At 37.0% G+C, this 21,457-nt stretch overlaps 1 protein-coding gene across 1 annotated transcript in view; it reads left to right on the top strand.

Moving 5' to 3' along the window:
- Positions 1 to 21,457, top strand: part of LOC111141898 (SEL1L2 ERAD E3 ligase adaptor subunit) — a 114,832-nt gene that overhangs the window by 866 nt on the left and 92,509 nt on the right. Inside the window, exon 2 of the mRNA XM_022494729.1 lies at positions 5,821 to 5,965. Within this exon, the coding sequence (XP_022350437.1) occupies positions 5,821 to 5,965 (145 nt within the window). The remainder of the gene's footprint in view (positions 1 to 5,820; positions 5,966 to 21,457) is intronic.

Here is a 21,457-nt window from a genome sequence, read left to right as displayed (position 1 = left end):
CGGCTTAACCCACTGAGCCACCCAGGCGCCCCTGTATTGTATTTCTAAATATCAGACCATTTACAAGGCTGATTTGGTGGATGTAGTGAAACGACATTGATCTGACGTTTGGAGTTGCCATGTTATCTGTGTAGTACTTAAGCCAGGTGTGTAAGAGCTAATATTTGCAACATATTTTTTAATAATAAGAGGGAAAAAAAGGAAAAAAGAGGAAGGTCTTATTAAGGTTTGTAAAAAAAAAAAAAAAGAAAGAAAGAAAAATGTTATCAGTAACAGGACACTCATGACTATGATTCATGACATAGTAAGGTAATAATTTTTATTTTAACATTGTCTATGCTTCTGTTTTTCTTTTAATGCTGTGAATTTGGCTGGGAAAAATAACGAAGTCTTCAAGAAGGAAGTGACACTTGGGCTAGTAATAAAAATATGCACTTATTTTTTGACAGTGGAAGTAAAAAGCTCTGATTCGAGACACATTACAAAAGTAGAATCAATAAAAATTAGTAATGGAATGGATTTGGGGAACAGGATGAGGAACAGAAAGAAGAGTTTCATGGAATAGTTAAGAGGAGAATAGCAGTATTAATAATAATAGGCAATCCAGGAGTAGTTGCAGATTTTGTGAGAAATATATTAAGTTCTTATTTAGAAATGCTACATGTAAAGTGTCTGCAGGAAAGTGCATCAGACTGGACACTATCCCTTTTGTTACAAGACGGAGGCTATTTCCAACCCAGAGTCCACCCGTGTTTTCTTAGGAACCTAACACTATGATACTGATTATTCTTTGTTTCATGTCAACTTAAGGAACTAGAACCATACATCAACTTTCAAACTTTCTCAAGTCTCTTCCATATTAAAAACAAAATAAAACAAAACAAAAAATTCCTCCTATGATTCCACAACACCCTCCAGCTACTGCTTCTCCTTCATTTTCAAAAGGTTGTTGGTATCTGCTGTGTCAATTTCCTTACTTCCCACTTTCTGCTTTTCAGTCCACTTTTTTCTTGTTTCTACCTTATTAACCAACTGAAATAGCTCCTATTAAGGTGGCCAATGACCTTCATGTGCTATTTAATGGACATTTTTCAATCTTTCTCTTACACGATCTCTCAGCAGCATTTAACACTCAGCCTCATATTCCTCCCTGCAGCATTCTTTTCCTTCAATTTTTCTCACCCTTTCGAGATTCCTCCTATATGGCCATTTCTTCTCAGTTTCCTTTACTGGCCCATCTTCATTTTCAGCCATTACATTTTGGAGTTCATTAAGACTTAGTCTTAGCCCTTTGTATCTTTTCACTTTATACTTTTTCTTCGAATAACTTCATCTGCACTCATGGTTCAGGTGTAACAGTGATTCTCAGCCAGGGGCTGTTCTGCACTGCAGGGGACATTGGCAGTGTCTGGAGACATTTTTGGTTGTCCCAACTGGGAATAGAGTGCTACTGGCATCTAGTGGGCAGAAGTCATGGATGCTGCTAACCATCCTAAAGTGCATGGGACAACCCCACAACAAAGAATCATCTGACCCAAAATTTCAACATTGCCAAAATTGGGAAACCCTGAGTTACACCAATGACTCCCAAAGTTATTATCTTCAGCAAAAATTTCTTCTTGAACTTTTGACCTATACATGCTAGCATATATTGAATATCAACTTTAAGAGGCAGTGTTACGTACTGTTTCAAAGGCACCTGAAACTAGACCATCTTGATTCAAATCCTGAATTCACCGTTATTGATTATGTGACCCTTGGCAAGTTACTCAGTCTCTACACATTGCTTTTTTTATTATGTGGATATGATAATTTAGTATCTACCTTGATTGGTGTGAGGATGAAATGAGTTAAATAACACATGAAATGACTAACACCTAGTAAATGTGGCAGCAATGTTCACTAACACAATTTTCTCTCTCTTGACCCCTAGGAAGACTGTATTTCCCAGTGTCCCTTGAAGTTAGGACAAGTGACTGCATCCTGGGTGGGTTATAAAGCAAGAGTGATGTATGCCACTTCTAGGCCTACCCATCAAATCCTCTGTACACTCATCCATATTCTCTCTTTTCTTTCCATGGTGGTCTCAGAAGCAGCGTCTCAAGAAGGAAGGAGCTTGGATCCCTGAGTCACTGCTTGAAGGAATATCTCAGTGATCCAAGGAGTATCACATCAGGCTATGATATAAACAAGAAACCTTTATTATATTAAGGCATTGGTATTTAGAGGGTATTTGTTTCAGCATTAAGTATTAATTATTCTGACAAAATACCATTATCATACAGGAGTATTAAATATTAATATTTAATGTCTCAAAAGTACTTAAAATGTATCATGTACCACACTGAACTCATGATCTTTCCTCCACATTTAGATTTCTTCCAGGGTCCCCTGTCTCTGTGAATGGCTTCATCACCCTTTCACTTGAGCAATCAGCAACTCTAAATACCATCCCTGATACATCTTATAACTTCATTTTCATTTCAAATGAATTGTTATATCATCTCAATTTTATCTCTTATATCACTCTTTTTATTGCTCTCCTTTCCAATGGCACTGCAGTAAACTCAGTTAAGAAATTAACTGGATTCTTTAAAAAAGCTTCCTAATTTGCCCCCATGTCTTCTTTTGTCCCTCTTATGTCCATTCTCTGCCCTGCATCTGGAATTACCTTGTCAGATGTGATCATGTCACCTCGCTGGCATAAATTGTTCAATGACTTTCTGGTGCTCTTTGCTTTGGATTGAATTGTATTCCCCCAAAATTCATATATTGAAACCTTAGTTGACTGTGGGATTATATCTGGAGATTAGGTCTTTAGGAGGTACTTAAGGTTAAATGAGGTCACAAGGGTGGGACCCTAATCCAGTAGGACTGTGGCCTTATAAGAAGAGGTAGATAAATATATATCTCTTCACCTTCCTTCTACACCTACCCCTCACACCTGCTGTGGGAAGGCACAGTGAGAAAGTGGCTATCTTTCTCACTTAACATAGGAAGAGAGCCTTTGCATAACCAGACACTGCTAGCATCCTGATCATGGACTTCTAGTCCTCAGAATTGTGGGGAAAAAAATTCAGTTGGGGTGTCTGGATGGCTCAGTCAGTTAAGTGTCTGCCTTCAGCTCAGGTCATTATCCCATAGTCCTCAGATAGAGCCCTGGAACAGCCTCCTTGCTCAGAGGGAAGCCTTCTTCTCCTTCTCCCTCTGCCTGTCACTCTCTGCTTGTACTCTCTCTCTTTCTCTGTCAAATAAATAAATAAAATCTTTTTTAAAAATTCTTTTGTTTAAGCCATCCAATCTATGGCATTTTATTATGGCAGCCCAAGCTGACTACTACAGTCTTATAAAAACTAAATCATTAAGAATGGGGAGTGCCGGGACGCCTGGGTGGCTCAGTTGGTTGGACGACTGCCTTCGGCTCAGGTCGCGATCCCGGAGTCACGGAATCGAGTCCCGCATCGGGCTCCCGGCTCCGCGGGGAGTCTGCTTCTCTCTCTGACCTTCTCCTCGCTCATGATCTCTCTCACTGTCTCTCTCTCAAATAAATAAATAGAATCTTTAAAAAAAAAAAAAAAAGAATGGGGAGTGCCCATCGCCTACCAGTTCTGCTCCACCACTACCACTCAATCTCTGGTTCCAGTCATAGCAACCATAGAGATTTTCAATTATTTGAACACATCTTATTCACACCATGTGGTCTTTTCACTTGTTTGCCACTATGCCTAAGACACAATTTGCATAGTGGACCCTTTCTTATTCTTCAGAGTTGAGGTTAAAAATCGTTCCCTGGCAGAGCCCTCCCTAACTCTGACCCCACCTGACCTCTACCCACAGTTTTCTTTTATATGCTCTCAGTGCTAATTTATTTTCCTATGAAGCATTATTTATACTTTGTAATTATACTTTTATTTTAGTGATTCTTTCATTAATATTTATTTTTCACTGTGGACTTACAGACTCTCTAAGGACAGGAAATATGTCCACTACCCACAGAGAATAGTACAACGCCTGACACATAATAGGCTCTCAATAAAAATTATTGAATGAGAAAAACTTTAAATGAGCATTATTCATACAGAGATGTTGATAAAACTGAGGGAGAGCATGTGAGACCAAAAGAGGTTACATTGGAGAGGGCATAAAATTAATGTAAAGACTAAGAGAGGAAGTAAATGAAATTAACAAATGTCTGAAAGAGAGTTACCACCATTCATCCTTAGCATACAGTAGCTATTCAACGAATGAATGAGTGAGGGAGTTATGGAATGACTGAGAAATTGTGTTCAAGAAAGTAGAAAAATAATTGAAATTCAGTTTTAAGAGAAACCAATAGTATATTCTCAAGAAGATGTTTGTGGTCAGAAATGTCAGATACCTCACAGAGATCAAATATGAAAACTGAGAAAAGATCATTGGATTTGTAGTCTATGTAAATCAGTGAAAATAAAAACAATTGAAAAAGAAGTGAGAGAAACAAGAAGTAGTGATTGTGGACTTTTTTTTTTTTTTACATGTTTAGAGGCTAAAGAATAATTAGAGGAGATAGTAATTGAAAGCATACCAGAACCAAGGTAAAATATTTCTGAGATATGAAATGAGAAGTGTTTAAATTAAGAATTTTGGTAACAAAAGATTGAAACAAAAAAAAGAGAGAAGGACAAATGTTAGAAATATCAGAGTAAGATAGAGTAAATGTAGATAGAATCAAAAATAGAATACAGAAAGTGCATTTCATCTTTTGTGACGAATTAGAAAAAGAATGAGGATTCAAAAAAATTTTAAATAAAAAGTAGAGGGAAGATAGGTCCAGTGAGTTCAGTTTCAGTAAAAGTATGAGGCAAAATCATCTGGATCCAAATGGGGAATGAAAAAAAAGATGATTTGGAGAATGCTTAAGAGATGATATTTAAGAGTTTAAATTATGTTTAGGTACTTTTTAAAAGTACAGAAATTGGGAAAATCCCATCTTGAACTCCCTTGGTGAAAGGAAAACATTCTAGGGAGAGTTCTGAATAATGATCTCAACGATTTCCAGGATCTAGTCCCTGGAACCTATGAATATTACCTCATTTGGCAGAAGGGACTTTGCAGATATGATTGGTTGACCATAAATGTAATCACAGGTGTACTTACAAGAGGAAGACAGAGATTAAAGCAAGGGAAAACTAATTTACAAAGGGAGTAAACCTGGAAATTCAAGGCAATAAGTGTGTCTCTTTCTGAATTACCTGTATACACTGTAAATGTGTAACATATTTTTGGCATAATTTTCTCAGCTAACTCCATTCCTTAGATAGTCTTAATATTTCTGTGCTTTTACCTAAATATTAATTTTCATTTCTGATCCTAGCCTTGAGGGTACCCACTTGTGAAATGCCCATATTGTTAAAGATAGTGAAGAAGGTGTTTTTAAATACCTTTTAATGAAAGTGTAATGAAATGCCTTTTTTTTAAAGTCATTGAAAAAAAAAGTCATTGAACAATAACAACAAAAAAAAGTCATTGATCACCAGGATTTGTTTGCCTTTGTCCCAGTAAAACCTCAACAGTTCCTTATTCAAACAGAGGATAAAGATTTTCACCCACATGGGGACCAAAGCAGACTTGGTCCTTATGTTTCTTGTCCACTATAGCCTCCAGAATTTAGAGTAAAGGATGATGTAAGGTCAGCGGCTTATATACTTAATTGTGTTTTCATTTAAGTGCAGTTTGCACTGCTGAAGGTAAAATACAAATAAGAACTTCTAGCAACTCTATTATTTGAACATAATTGTGGACATGTACGAATTGGACTTCTGGTTTCTTCTTTCCTTTCAGAGACCAACTCTTATCTCAAAGCTACTGCTTATCTCTTACCAGAGGAGTAGCAGGATAGATAGATTCCCTCCCTATACCCTGCTCTCTTCAGCAGCCACCTTCATTGCAGTTGAAAGGAACTTCCTGGCAGCTCATTGGTCCAAGAGTAAGGAAATGGTTGCTTAGCAACCAAATCCTGACCCCCCACTACCGACCTGAAAAGAGGAAGCTTGTGGGCCAGCCACCTAGTTCTGCCTGTGTTACAGTGAGGAGGATCTGCTCAGGAGAAGATGAAGCTCTTGTCCCTGTTAATTGAGATATTGATCATTCTTGGGGTCATAATTAAAAGTAAGTTTTTCTGTCCTTATGGTTGCCTATGAAAATCTTTTCTCTTTAACAGCAGTAAGGGTGGAAGCTGATTAGAAGATCAGAAGTATCACTATACTCCCAATTGATACCATTTTGGGGTAAGTACTTAAAAATATCCAAGAAGGATAGATATCAGTGATACTCTTATTTAGGACAATACTTGAAAAGGTTATGTGTATGAGAGAGAGAGAGAGATAGGGAGGGAGAGAGATAAAAACAGAAAAGATTGAGCAAATCTATGAGGAAAGCATTATAGTAATTTTTATAGAGTAGGGATATTTGAGATAGGTTATTAAATTTTGTTAAATCCAGAATATTATGAAGATCTAGTTCCAGACTTTAAAGGAAAAGTAGAGGATTCAAAGAGTGGTAAAACAGATTACTCTATATTCTTAAAATTTTTTTTTAATCTTTTCACAATAACAACTGTACTTCCAAAGTTTCCATAATTCCTGACTAGTTACTATTTTAAAATGGAAATTATTTTCTAGTCTTGTTTCTCTGCTCTTTTATTGAATTAATTTTTACCCAGTCCTTAGATAATTTACTCAATCATGTATTCAATCTAAGAAATATTTATTTACATTTACCCAGGAATGCAAGTATTATATAATATCTGAAAAATAATGCAAATTACCACATCAATAGAATAAAAAACAAAGACCACATGATCATCTCAACTGATACAGAAAAGACATTTGACAGAATTCAACACCCCTTTCTGATAAAACACTCAACACATTAGAAATAGAAACTTCCTCAACCTAAAAAAAAGCATCTTCAAAAAACCCACACCTCTACCAACACTAGTAGTGGACATAGCATAATATATAAACCTATCAAATCACTGTTTTGTACACCTGAAATTAATGTAACACTCTGTGTCAACTATACTTTAAAAAAAAAAAAATCCACACCTAGTGTATTTAATGGTGAAAACCTGAATGCTTTCCCCCTAAGATCAGGAACAAGACATTCTCGCCATTTCTATTTATTCATTTCAACATTGTACAGGGGGGCCTAGCCAAGGCAATTAGATAAAAACAAATAAAAGACATCAAGATTGGGAAGGAAGAAGTAAAACTACCTGTGTTCATTAAAGACATAATTTTATGTATAGAAGACCATAAGGTATCCAGTAAAAAACTATTAGAACTAAGAAATGAGTTCAGCAAGGCTGAAGAATAAAAGGTCAACATATAAAAATCAGCTATATTTCTTTACAGTCACAATGAACAAACAAAAAAAAATGAAATCAACAGTTCCATTTAGAATAGCATGGAAAGGAATAGAGTACTTAGGGATAAATTTAACAAAAGTACAAAGCTCATACTCCAAAAACTACAAATAATTTTTGAAAGAAAGAAAACCCCAATAAGTGAAAAGACTTATCATATTCATGGGTTAGAAATCTTAATATTAAGACAGCAATACTCTCCAGTATTGATCTGCAGATTGAATATAAAATCCCAGCTGACTTCTTTGCAGAAATTAAGAAAATGAAATGAAAATGAATACAGGCGTGAACTTTTTAAACAGAAAGAATAAATTTGGAGGACTCACACTTCAACATTTATTACAAAGCTATGGTAATCAACAGTATGATACTGGCATGAGGACAGACATAGATCAATAGAATATCACAGAGTTCAGAAATAAACCCTCACATTCATATAGTCAATTGATTTTTGGGAAAGATGCCAAAGTAACTCAATTGAGAGGGGAAAGAATAATCTCTTCAGCAGATGACAGGGATGACTGCAGAGCCATATGCAAAAAAAAAAAAAAATTAATTTGGTTCCCTACCTCACACCATACACAAAAATTAATATAAAATGGGTCAAAGGGGCACCTGGGTGGCTCAGTGGGTTAAAGCCTCTGCCTTTGGCTCAGGTCATGATCTCAGGGTCCTGGGATCGAGCCCCGCATCGGACTCTCTGCTCAGTGGAGAGCCTGCTTCCTCCTCTCTCTCTCTCTCTCTCTGCCTGCCTCTCTGCCTACATGTGATCTCTGTCTGTCAAATAAATAAATAAAATCTTTAAAAAAAAAAATGGGTCAAAGACCTAAATATAATAGCTAAACTTTAAATCTCTTAGAAGAAAACAGGCATAAATCTTTGTGACCTTGGATGAGGCAAATGATTTCTTAAGTATGCCACCAAAAGCACAAGAAAAGAAGAAACAGATAAACTGGACATCATCAATATTAAGCACTTTTATGCTTCAAAGGACATCATCAAGAAACTGAAAAGATAATGCACAAAACAGGAGAAAATTTTTGCAAATCATATATCCAATAAGGTTTGATATTCAGAGTATAAAAACCCCAGTTTTTTTAAAAGGGCAACAAACACTTGGGCATAGGTTTTCTGTTTGGACATATGCTTTCATTTCTCTTGAACATGTACCTATGGAATTCGGTAAATGTTCCTCTAGAAAGTATACAAAAATGACCATCAATACATGAAAATATATTAAATATCATTGACCATTAAGAAAATGCTCATCAAAACCAAAGTGAGATGCCACAATGAGGACTTAACTATAGCAATAGCAGTGGGGACTGAGAGGAGTAGATGGATAATAAGGCTAGAGAGAACAGTGACATAAGAGTCCAAAGTGGGGCGCCTGCTCAGTCCTTAGGTGTCTGCCTTCTACTCATATCATGATTCCAGGATTGAGCCCCACATTGGGCTCCCTGCTTGACAGGAAGCCTGCTTCTCCCTCTCCCTCTCCCACTCCCCCTGCTTGTGTTCCCTCTCTCTGTGTGTGTCTCACTCTCTCTGTCAAATAAATAAATAAATAAGTTCTTTAAAAAGGGGGGGGCGCCTGGGTGGCTTAGTGGGTTAAAAGCCTCTGCCTTCAGCTCAGGTCATGATCTCAGGGTCCTGGGATCTGGCACTATTGGATACGCCCAATACGCCAGGAATGAGGAAAGGGCCAAGGAGTCACCACCGGATTTAATAGCTGGGGAATCTTTCCCTTTCCAGGACAGTTTTATCAGAGAAGCAGGGACAAAACCAGATAGATATTGATGTGAGTGAATAAGAAGAGAGAAAGTAGAGACAGTGATGATAATTACAGAGTTCTTTCTGGCACTTTGCAGGGTCAAACTTGAGTTTTCAATAGATCATTTCTTGATTGCAGGTCTACAGAGACCCAGAGTAGTTAGTAGGGAAGAGGACAATTACTTTACAAGCTAGTACTAAAAGACCTAAGATTCGTACACAAAATCAAGTTTTAACCCCACTCTTTTTTTTCTTTTCCTGCATTTCTACCCCTAGTTCTCTAGGCAAAACAGACAGATCTGCATTTTTTCCACTCAAATATACCTTGCAAGCATGCATATTTTTAATACATTTTTTCACTCGATGTTAATGTACTTTTACTTCATCTGTATAAAAATATTTAGAAGAAAGCTGCCTTAACTATGTGATTGCACGGACTCTGCACTCACCTAGGGAAAGTTCTAAAAAGTTGCTGAGACATTTTTTTTTTTTTTTTTTGCCTTTTGGTAAATCCTCAGAATAAAGTATGGAAAGAATCAGAATAAAGCTGATGGAAATATGAATAGTTTATCCCAAGCATGGCTAGAAAATGGAGGTAACATCAATAGTGTGTGTTGTTGTTTTTTTCTCTTTGCACCCTACCAACCCAGCCTCTGATTTAAGGTAGGGTAGGGTATATAACTGAAGCAGAGAAAAGACATAGCCAGAAATCTGGCTCTACATTATCCAGGATCCCAGGTTTCCCTATCTTATCTATCTCTTTCTAGTAGTAATTCTTCATTACCTTACAAGTTCTACAATTAGAAAAACATATATATAAAACAAAATGAAACAAAGTTTATAGCAACTCTCTCCCCTGACACCCACCCAGCAACTCTACCCCAGTTGAAAAAGGCAAGTTGCTCATTGATCTCGAACTAATCAGAATTCAGAAAATAATTGTCTAGCAATCATATCTAGTTCCTTGTCAGGTCCAGACAGGAAACACATAAAGGCCAAATCTTGGACACATCACAGAGGATACTGAGCTGAAACAGTACAAGCAGACTATATCTTACTGCTTCAGAAATGGGCTTGCTATTACCAGTGCTGTTTTGAATACCATGTGAAATTTAGGAGTTCTAAGTTACCTTTGCTTCCTTTCAGTTCTTTTACATTATACTTCTAAAAAAGGGTGGGGGGTGGAATGCATTATAAGTATCTGGAGCATCTTTCCTTGAAGAGAAGCAGGAGAGAGCAGATGTGTTATGGTGGGATTTTTTAACTACTAGAGAGAAGTTTGATTGCTGTATTATGTTATTGATCAGTAAGGAAGCTGATTTCTCTTTTGTGATTTGTCCTGAATGATGTAAGGCTCTTTCTTCATAACCTGGGTTCATCTGAAAGGTTTCTACAACTCTACAATTCTACTACTACTTCTACAGTTAGTACTATTCTTTGGAACCATTCAATAGAATAGCACACAATGGCTGGATGGCAAGGAAAGCTGGAGGAATACACCCTCCCTCAGCACCCTGAACCCATTAAAGCCCATCCAACAGCCTTATTTCCCACTATCCAGGCTGCTTTGTAGACCTGCCTTCTTCCGACACTTCCCAATTCTACTCCATTTTCTCCATACAAAGATTCGTATGTCCCTCTTGTCACATACCTGCTCCAAGAATTCTCTCTGCCAGTGACAACCCTCCATCTGCTCCTAATTGATCCTAACTAAGATCTACTTCCCATCCATTGAGACTGCTCTCTCAAAGAATACCAATAGCCCACTGATAACTAATCCAGTAGCCTCTCACTGTTCTTGCTACTTAACTTCTATGTAGCATTTGACACCATTCACCATCTTTCCCCCCTGAACCTATGTAGAATCTTAGGCTCTCTGGCTTGCCTTCTAAACCCTCCTTTTAAATGTTATGCCCAAAGTTCAGTGCATCGCTCTCTTGTTCTTCATATTCTGTTACTCTCTTCCAAGCCCCAGCTCCTTTACATATGTATTTGCATCCTAGACCTTCCTCCTGAACTCTAGATGCGCAGGGTCAGCTGCGTGATGTTCATGAATAGTATATGGTCTGCAAAAGTCGTAAATTCAGTCTCAAAGTTAGCTCCTCTTCTGTGTTTCTTCTCTTATTAATGGCATTAATAATATTAATATTAATTATTATTAATTAATATTGATTCTATTAATGTTATACTAATAATATCCCTCCCTGCTCCACTACTTTTCAAGCACAAAACTGTATAATCATACAGTTATAATGCACTAAGTATCATCTAATTCCATATTTTTTATAGATGTAGGACTGAGGCCCAGAGCGGTGAAACGGATTCCACAGGGTCATTCTGCAAAGCCAAAATCTCCGAATCCTTTACAATTATTAATTCCTTTATTCCTTTGCCAAATCCTATCAATTCCACAGTGTTTCTCCCATCTATGCATTTTCATGTCTCAATTTAGAGTCTCATTATAGTATCTTTTATCTACATGACTGCACTTCTAACTCTTCTTTCTTATTCACAATACAGTACTGCCAGAAATAATATTCCTAAACCCCAGATTTGATCATAATTTTCAAGCACCTACTTTATGCAGAGTAAAATCCAACATCTTGTCTAGCAGTCAAAATCCTATGCAATTAAATCCCAACTTGCTTTCAATTTTCTGTTACACACATATTCTGTTTCAACTAATTCAAACTATCAGCGACTCAATATACCTACCTAACTCTCTCACTTGCATGTCTTTCTCAATCTGTTCTGCAGACAAGCTATCTGCAGTGATGGACTATCTGCAGAAATATACTACCATTCCATTTTCTTCCTCATCACCGCCAAAAGTCTACAGCACAACATCCTGCTCATCTTTTAAGATCCATCTCAAGTTCTCCTCCTCCAGAAAAAAACCTTTTCCAAGCCCTTCCTCAAAGCACATTGCACCTTTATTTTCTTATGCGTCATGGCCTCATAATTGAGTTAGTTTTTAACTCCCTCACCAGATTGTCAACAATTTTTAAAATTAGCACTTGTAACACTTTAAAATGTGTAAAACACATTCCCAACACCTGTGGAGTAGAACATGCAGACATTCTTGTCTAAATTTACAGATTTTCAAAACCCTGAAGTACCGCGTGTAGTAAGATCTGAATCCTCCAGTGGGAATCAAGTTTTGTTTTAACTCTGTATCACCTGTTTGTTATTCTAAGTCTGTCTTCTACAAAGTGGACTGCTCTAAGTTTTTGTCTCATAATCATATTTACTTGCTGCAGGCTGTTTCTACATACTACCAAGAAGCCAGATGAAAAATAGAAAAATTCAACCCATCATTCAAACATTTTATTTTTTTTAACATTATTTATTTATTTATTTGACAGATCACAAGTGGGCAGAGGGATAGATAGAGGGGGTAGGAAGCAGGCTCCCCACTGAGCAGAGAGCCCAATGCTGGGCTGGATCACAGGACCCCAGGATCATGACCTGAGCCGAAGGCAGAGGCTTAACCCACTGAGCCACCCAGGTGCCCCCATCATTCAAACATTTTAAAATGTAGTATTCATATATTTGCTTCTGTATAGAACAAACAGCTAGGTGATTATTTACTTTTCAACCAGTTGTTTTGGCAGTGTGATGATTACATAAACTCCCAACAATGGCATTTTACCAGTTTTTCATTGATTTTATAATTTTACTGGCATCTGCAGTTTATTTACTGTAGCCATCTAATTTTATTTATATAGTTCATCAGCCAGGGAGATAGATTAGGCAGGAAAAACTGGTTTCTTAAGACATCTTTAAGTCTTAAGTCTGCCTCACAGACTTGTCAGAACTGCAGCATTGGCCTTGAAGAGAATATTCACAGAATGGAGAAAGTATACACCCTGCAGCTTCCCTGATAGAAGATAGTTTTAAAAACAACTTCGGGATGCCTGGGTGGCTCAGTCAGTTAAGAATCTGCCTTTGGCACAGGTCATGATCCCATGGTCCTGGGATCAAGCCCCTCATCAGGCTCCCTGCTCCATGGGGAGCCTGCTTTCCCTCCCTCCCTGCTTGTGCTCTCTCTCTGTCAAATAAATAAATAAATAAACAAATCTTAAAAAATAAGCAAAAACAACTCATCATCTCTAGAAAACTAGTAGGAATACCCTTGATGAAAAAGAAATGATGAATACCTAAAAGACAAAATGGGAGGGACACCTGAGTGGCTCAGTCATTAAGCATCTGCCTTCTGCTCAGATCATGATCCCAGGGTCCTGGGATTGAGCCCCACATCAGGCTCCCTGCTCTGTAGAGAGCCTGCTTCTCCCTCTCCCACTCCTCCTGCTTGTACTCCCTCTCCCACTGTGTTTCTCTCTGTCAAGTAAATAAACAAAATCTTAAAAAAAAAAAAAAAGAGACAAAATAGGAGATGGAATGGATAAAAGAAGAAACTTTTGCCCCAAAATGTACAAAAGAGAATATGGTTATATATGATGTACAAGTGGACTCAGGAAAAAGGGAAGAATCCCTAAAGCAAAAAGAAAAGATTGTTGGTTGGAAACAACAGCCTAGCAGTCTAACTCCTACCCCCTCACCACTGCCACCACATGCAAAGAAGGCAGCACTTTCATTTCTAGTAATGAAAGGCTAGGTAACTACGTTATTTGGTCCAACATTCCCACTGAAAACAAATGGTCCATAAATTATACAAACTTCTTTTTTTTTAAGATTTTATTTATTTATTTGACAGACAGAGATCACAAGTAGACAGAAAGGGGGAACCAGGCTCCCTGTTGAGCAGAGAGCCCGATGTGGGGCTCGATCCCAGGACCCAGGGATCATGACCTGAGCCGAAGGCAGAGGCTTTAACCAACTGAGCCACCCAGGCACCCCAAATTATACAAACTTCTTAAATGAAATAGAGTTGAGAAGACAGTAGAGAGCTACCAGACAAAAATGTAAGGAATTGCTAGAATCCAGAGAAGTAAGCACAGAACATCTCAGCAGGGCCAGGATTTGCCTCACCTTGGTCCCAGCCCTGTACCTGAACATCAAAGCAGCTGTTACCCTGAGCCAGACAAGCCTGGGGTTTGGTTTTAGTGGCCTCAAAGAGCAGGGAAACAGAATGTAATTCTCAAGACCTGTCCAGGGTGAGGAGTCTAATAAGACTTTTTCAGCATTAACCGAGGACCATAAAGCGCTCTACTCTTAGGATAAAGGCAACCCAGAAGTAAATCCACCCCATCGTAAGTCCAGGGATCTGCAGAGGCTTGACACTTAGTAGAACAGAGAATAAAGGAAAAGGAAAAAATACATTCCTGAGAATTGTAGCCACAGGCTAGCCTCCCTGGAGATTTATAGCCTGGGTAATCCCAGGTACCCTGAGCCTAGAACTAGACCTAAGATAGTCCTCTACTTGGTACTGCCCCAGGCACCTGACAAAAGAAAATTCATGTCCTCTCCATGGGAAAGCAACTTCATTTTAGGTCTCAATCTGAGTTCACAAGGAGACAAGGCACAAGGTGGGAGATTTGGGGTGGGATTTTGGCAGAGATGTAAGTTCTGCTGCAAATGGCTAGTGATGGTGAAGGAGCACCTATTCCTGGACAACTAGGTCCTGTCACATCCCAATAGCTTATCCTGCAACACCCACAAAGTTTCTGGTGGCAAGCTGAGGTGATTGTTATAGCATTCAGAGACAGATTAAGAGGGGAAATTCAAGACCAACATGAGGAAAACTGACACCACAGAAAAGAAAAGCGTCAGCCTACACACAGAAACACACACATACGCAATACCATAATACCTGAGGAAACAGAACAAGTAGAGGAAACAGCTGTAGCCTTCAAAACATAAAATGATTCTCGTAAGATGTATTTAGAGATGTTTTTGTAGCCATAAAAGATGAGCTATTTTGGAAATGAAATTAAATATATGATAGCAAAAATAAAAACCTCAAGGCTGAATACCAACATTGATGGAGCTGAAGAGCAACCCAGAGGCTCAAAAATCAAACTGAGAAATACTCTTAAAAGCACAATGCAAAGGGGCAGAGAGATGACACATGAAATAAAGGGTCAAGGACATGGGGGATGCATCCAAAAGTTGCAAATTCACATAAGGGGGTCTCCAGAAGGAGAAAATAGAAGAACTGAGAGAAAGAGATAAATAAATTAAATTCCCCAGATCATGAAAAGACCTTTTTTTTAGAATCTTTAGATTAAGTTCCATTGAGTGCCAAGTGAGAAGATGGAGAAAAGATGCACTCTTAGAAAATGATGGTAAAATTTCAGTACTTTATGGATAATCAGAAAATCCTGAAAGCTTCTAAAGAGAAAAAATACAGGGGCAACTTGGTGGCTCAGTCAGTTAAGCGTCTTCTGACTTTGACTCAGGTCATGATCCTAGGGTCCTAAGATCAAGCCCCACCTCAGACTCTGTGCTCAGCAGTGAGTTCACTTCTCCCTCTGCCTCTGTGCTCTCTCATGTTTCCTCATGCTCTCTCATAGTCTCTCTCAAGTAAATAAATAAAATCTTTTAAAAAGAAAAAGTACGTTATTTGCAAGGTAAAAAGTAGTATGTTGACTTCAAATTCATTAGCAACATTGTGTATAAAAAGATGCTGGAGAAATATTTTCTAAGTACTGAGGTGAAATGATTTTGAATCTAGAATTATATAATCTGACAAACCGTAAAAAAGTGTAATGGCAAAATAAGACATTTTCAAACATGAATATATTCAGAAAATTTATCATCCACAAATCCCAACTGAAATATTCACTAGAAAATATGATCCAGCAAAATAAAACAGGAGTTCAAGAGGAACACTAAAAATCAGTGGTAGTCAAAGAAACCTTTAAAACATGATAAATCTAAGTTAATGTCTATTTTAATTTTAAAAAATTTAACAATCAAATTCATTTCTTAAAAATCCCTTTCACGAGGGAACCCTCTTATACTGTTGGTGGGAATGCAAACTGGTGCAGCCACTTTGGAAAACAGTATGGAGGTTCCTAAAAATAGAACTACCCTCTGATCCAGCAATTGTACTACTAGGTATTTACCCAAAGAATACAAAACTACTGATTAGAAGGGATACATGCACCCCATGTTTATAGCAGCATTATCAACAATAGCCAAATTATGGAAAGAGCCCAGATGTCCATCAACTGATGAATGGATAAAGAAGATGTGATATATATATATACAACGAATATTAGCTAAAAAAAGAATGAAATCCTGGCTTTGGCAATGATGTGGATGGAGCTAGAGAGTATTATGCTAAGCAAAATAAGTCAGAGAGGGACAAACACCATACAATTTCATTTATATGTGGAATTTAAGAAACGAAACAGATGAACATGGGGGAAGAAAAAGAGGCAAACCAGAAAACAGACTCTCAGCTATAGAGAACAAACTGAGGGCTGCTGGAAGGGAGGTGGAGGTGGGGTGGGTTAAATGAGTGGTGGGTAGTAAGGAGGGCACTTGTGATGAGCACTGGGTATTATATGTAAGCGATGAATAGCTGAATTCTACAGCTAAAACTAATATTACACTGTATGTTAACTAAATAAAAACTTGAAAAAAAAAAGAAAAAATCCCTTTCACAGTAGCAACAGAAATTTAAAAATAGCTAGGAATAAATTTAATAAAAATTAAACAAGGTGTATATGAGTAATAAAAATGAAAATTTTCTGAAGAGCATTAAACAGAAAACTGAATAAATTAAGGCTATGCACCTGAATGAATCTCAGTATTGTAAATATGCCAGGTAAATCCAATGTAGTCCCAGTGAAAACATCAACACATTTCTTTTTTTTTTTTTTTTAAGATTTTATTCGCTTGTCAGAGAGAGTACACACAAGCAGGCAGAGAGGCAGGCAGAGAGAGAGGAGGAAGCAGGCTCCCTGCCGAGCGACTCGATCCCAGGGCCCCCAGGATCATGACCTGAGCTGAAGGCAGTGGCTCAACCAACTGAGCCACCCAGGCGTCCCCACATTTCTTAAATGAATCTGACAACCTTATTCTAAAATTCATCTAGAAAGAAATTGTACTAGAATTCCCAAGATAAGGGTTTTGTTTTTTTTTTTTTAAGATCTTATCTATTTATTTATTTATTAGAGAGAGAGAGAGAGAGAGAGAGAGAAAGGAGAGCGGAGGGGGAGGGGACAAATCCCAACAACCCCAAGATCATGACCCAAGCTGAAATCAAGACTTGGATGCTTAACTAAGCCATCCATTCACCCCTTCCAAGATAAGTTTTTAAAAGAGGAACCAGAAAGGTGTATGTGGGTGGGTGCTTGTCTATCTGTACAGAGAAGTTCTTGCTCAATCAAGTAGTAAAATATGCAATTTAAAAATCTATAGTAATTAGGGAACTGCCAGAAGAATAGACAAATGCATCAAGAAAATAGAGTTTAAAAATGAAACAATGTACAAATGAAAATTTAATACCTGAAAGGAGGTTTCTAAATGCAGTGGGTAAAAGGTGGACTATAATGAATGTTATTGTGCTATTGTCAAATTGTCTGTTTATTAGGAAAAGTCAAATTTCACTTCATACCAATCAAAAAAAGTGAGTCCAGATGGATTAAAAATACAAACAGTAGAAGGAAAACTATAAAAAATAGGAAAATGTATATTCAAGTGATTGGTAAGACCTTGAACAAGACACACACACACATATACACACACACATATACACACAAAGGTTATAAGTGAAGAAAAGATAGTTTTGACCACATTTGAATTTAAAACAACTCTGCTTCAAAGGATACCATAACCAGTTAAAAAACTAATAACTGACTGAAAAATGTATCTATTTATAAACACCAATGAAATAATATCCAGAATTTATTTTAAAACTCCTAAAGATCTTTTCTTAAAAGCCTAATAGAAAGATGGGAAAATATTGAACAGTCCATTCCTTGAAGAGAAAAATAGAAATGCCCCTCAAAGTGACCTTGCCAGTAATCGAAATTAACAGTGGAATACCCTTTGTCCTGTGGTGCCTGGGTGGCTCGGTTGGGGAAACGTCTGCCTTCAGATTGGGTCATGATCTCAAGGTCCTGGGATTAGCCCCTCATGAAGCTCCCACCTCAGAGGGGAGTCTGCTTCTCCTGCTCCCTTTACCCCTTCCCCCACTCATACATGCTCTCTTGTGCACTCTCTCTCTCAGATAAATAAATGAAATCTTTAAAAAAAGAAAAAGAAAGAAATACTAGTTTATCCTAATACATTTGCAAAAATTGAAAAGTTGGTTAGGTTGAGGAATGATTCATACTCTAATAAACCATGTGTGGAAGTACAAATCAGTGGCTTTTCTGGGAATTTGCTATTTATTAAAATTTATATTGGGCATACTACTTCTCAGGTGACCAAATCTATTTCTCATTGTTTACTTTGGCAAACCCTTATATATGTTTCACAGGAAACATGTTCAAGATTATCCATTACAGTATTATTTGTAATAGCACAGTAGTTGAAAACGTTATAAATGTCTATCCATTAAATGATTAAATGTAACACCATTGTAGAGATGACTCCCTTCCAATGCTAAAATTCTGGATTTTATCTTATAGCATGTCAGAACTCCTCAAGATCATACAGATTAACAAAGAATTCCTACACGTAAACTAATGCCTTATCTTCACATTCAATAAATGTTGGACCTCACGCATTTAGAGTATCAAAGCTACTATAACACATACATAATATCCTACAAATATATTTTCATATTTCTATGAAAATATAACAAAATACATAAAACTAAGGGATTTTCAATATGGTTATTTCCTTGGGTTAACTTAGTAGTACCAAGTAAAATATCTGAACTTTTATCAGTTTTAATTCTCACCACATTAATTATTTAAGTAGTACTTTTAATCACCCCAAGTTATATTGTAGTAATTTCAGGTAATGCTATAGAATGCCAAAGACATTTAGATCACTAAAGAAGACAAGACATGGTAAGCATAAATGCCTTGACCAAGATCAATTAGTATATCCACTTACAAAGAATTAATACTAGAATTAAAGACTTCTGAATCCTATTATCTTGCTCCACTGATAATTCATGTTTCTTTACCTTTCAGAGAGACACTGATAATGAAAAGATACGAGAGCTAAAAGCTGCAAGAGTTCTAAACCTACTTTGAAACTCGTTCTTATAATACTCAAATCATTTATATCAGGTTCCCAAAAGCAATTGATCAGTTACTTCTCTGGATTTAATCAATCAAATACCTAAGCATTACAAACATGAACTTAAAAGCACCTTCAACTTAGTCTGCCTATTCCCAAATTTGTAAATTTGTAATGGTGGAGCAGAATGGATGGGAAATTCATTAGTGCAGCTAGGGAAAAAAAAAAAAAAAAAGAATGATAATGTTACATTCAAGTGTCATCTTTGTTTATGAACAACAGAATCTTATATAAAGATTTAAAAATAATATAACTTCATGAAGAGAACCACTTAATTCAGACTTTGTGCAATGATGAAGCACAGCAATAATGAAGGTTTTTTTTAAAGAGGAAAACCCTTATTTTGTTTTAAAAAATTGTCTTTGTGGCTATATAATTAAATTTGACAATTCCAAACCTGAGATTCTCTTTAGACTAAGTTTTCAGTACTAACTTAAAAAGCAGTTTGGTTGAGTTTTAGATCCAAAAGCAGAATTATAGGCTGTGTTATAATAAAAGTATTTATTCGACCATCAGTTTTAATTAAGACACGATGCAGGGAGCTATGAGTGAAGTTAAAAAACAGGCAAGGGGTCTCTGCATTTGGAGATCTTACAATCCATAGAGTAAAATTTAATATATGATTGAGGTGCTAACCTGAATGACACAGAGTACAAGTCCTGAAGAAGTTCCAAAAAGGGAGAGATTACTTAAGGCTGAAATATCTAGGGAAACCTGTAGGTAGAGAGGCACATTTATTTAGTCATTTTAACAAACATGTTTTATAAATCTATTATAGGACAAGAACAATGCTGGCACCAGGCCCCAGTGTTGAACCATGACGAACATGTGCTAAAAGACTAAATAAAATTTGGATATTAAGGGAAGAAAGAGAAAACATTCCAAATTAGAAGTACACAGATAAAGGACATGGGTGTAAGAATGAGTGGACCATATAGGGTGGCAGGATACCACCTCTTGAATAAGAACCGAGTATAAGGGAAAATAAATTGGTTTTAAAAAGTAGGGTCAGATCATTGAGAACCTTACATTTCTAGGCAGAGGAAACTAAAAGAAGCATTACTAAATGCCTGGTCATGTCAGTCATTTTCAAAGTCACGATCTCAGTCAGTTAATTGGGGGCCTCCAGCTCAGGTCGTGGTCCGAGGGTTCTGGGATGGAGGCCCGCGTCGGGCTCCCTGCTCAGTAGAGAGCCTGCTTTTCCCTCTCCCTCAGCCTGCTGCTCTGCCTACTTGTGCTCTCTATCTCTCTGTCAAATAAATAAATAAATAAATAAACAAACAAAAAAACTTAAAAAAAAAAAATGTATTTATTGGTCTAGTAAGTTATTGCAATATGCTAACTTTTTCATTAGTGCAGTTCTTTTATCATAAATCCCAATTTCTTTTTTATCTTTGGAGACTTTGATAATGTCCAAATTTGGTCTAATTATATAGAGGTAATGACTGTAAATTATTCTTTTTTTTTTTTTAGATTTTATTTATTTATTTGAGAATGAGGGTTTAAGCGAGAGCGAGAAAGGAAGTGAGAGAAGAAGCACATGCTGGGGGAAGAGCAAAGGGAAAGGGAGAAGCAGACTCCCCCAGAATCTGTGGGATTATTAGCTCTATTTTAAAAATTCCAGTCTGCTTTAGCTGTAGTAAGAGTAACCAGGGAAAGGATTTTGAAGAGAAGGTGGTGGATACAGCAGTTATCAGAATGAGAAAAAGCCAAAGAGCAGGTAAAATTCAGTAGGAGATTTTTTCTTCCAGGGTTTACACCATATAGTTTCTTAATTTTATTTCAATAAGGAAAGTGCTTTTCTCACAGATGCTATTACCACTTGCTGTTAAAAGGTTTTTGGAGAAGAGAAGGGAACTGACATTTATTATTTAGCTGCCATGTGTTTAACAAACACCAAAAACTACACTTTAATTCTATTTAATTTAATTCTATTCTGTCTTCACATCCACTCCAAGAGATAGGTACAGTATTGCTATTCCCATTTTCTAAAAAACTGAGGTTCAGAGAGGTTAAATAACTTATCCAAGGTCACATGGCTAAGTAAGGAGATATGAAGTGTTATTTCTGAATACCAGGTTTAATGATGTCCAAACTAAGTATCTCACAAGC

Source organism: Enhydra lutris, unplaced genomic scaffold, assembly GCF_002288905.1.
Source record: "Enhydra lutris kenyoni isolate GAN:26980312 unplaced genomic scaffold, ASM228890v2 scaffoldscaffold6, whole genome shotgun sequence".
Classification (NCBI taxonomy): Eukaryota; Metazoa; Chordata; class Mammalia; order Carnivora; family Mustelidae; genus Enhydra; species Enhydra lutris.
The sequence above is the reverse complement of the archived record's forward strand: the minus strand, read 5'-3'. Positions and strand labels throughout refer to the sequence as shown.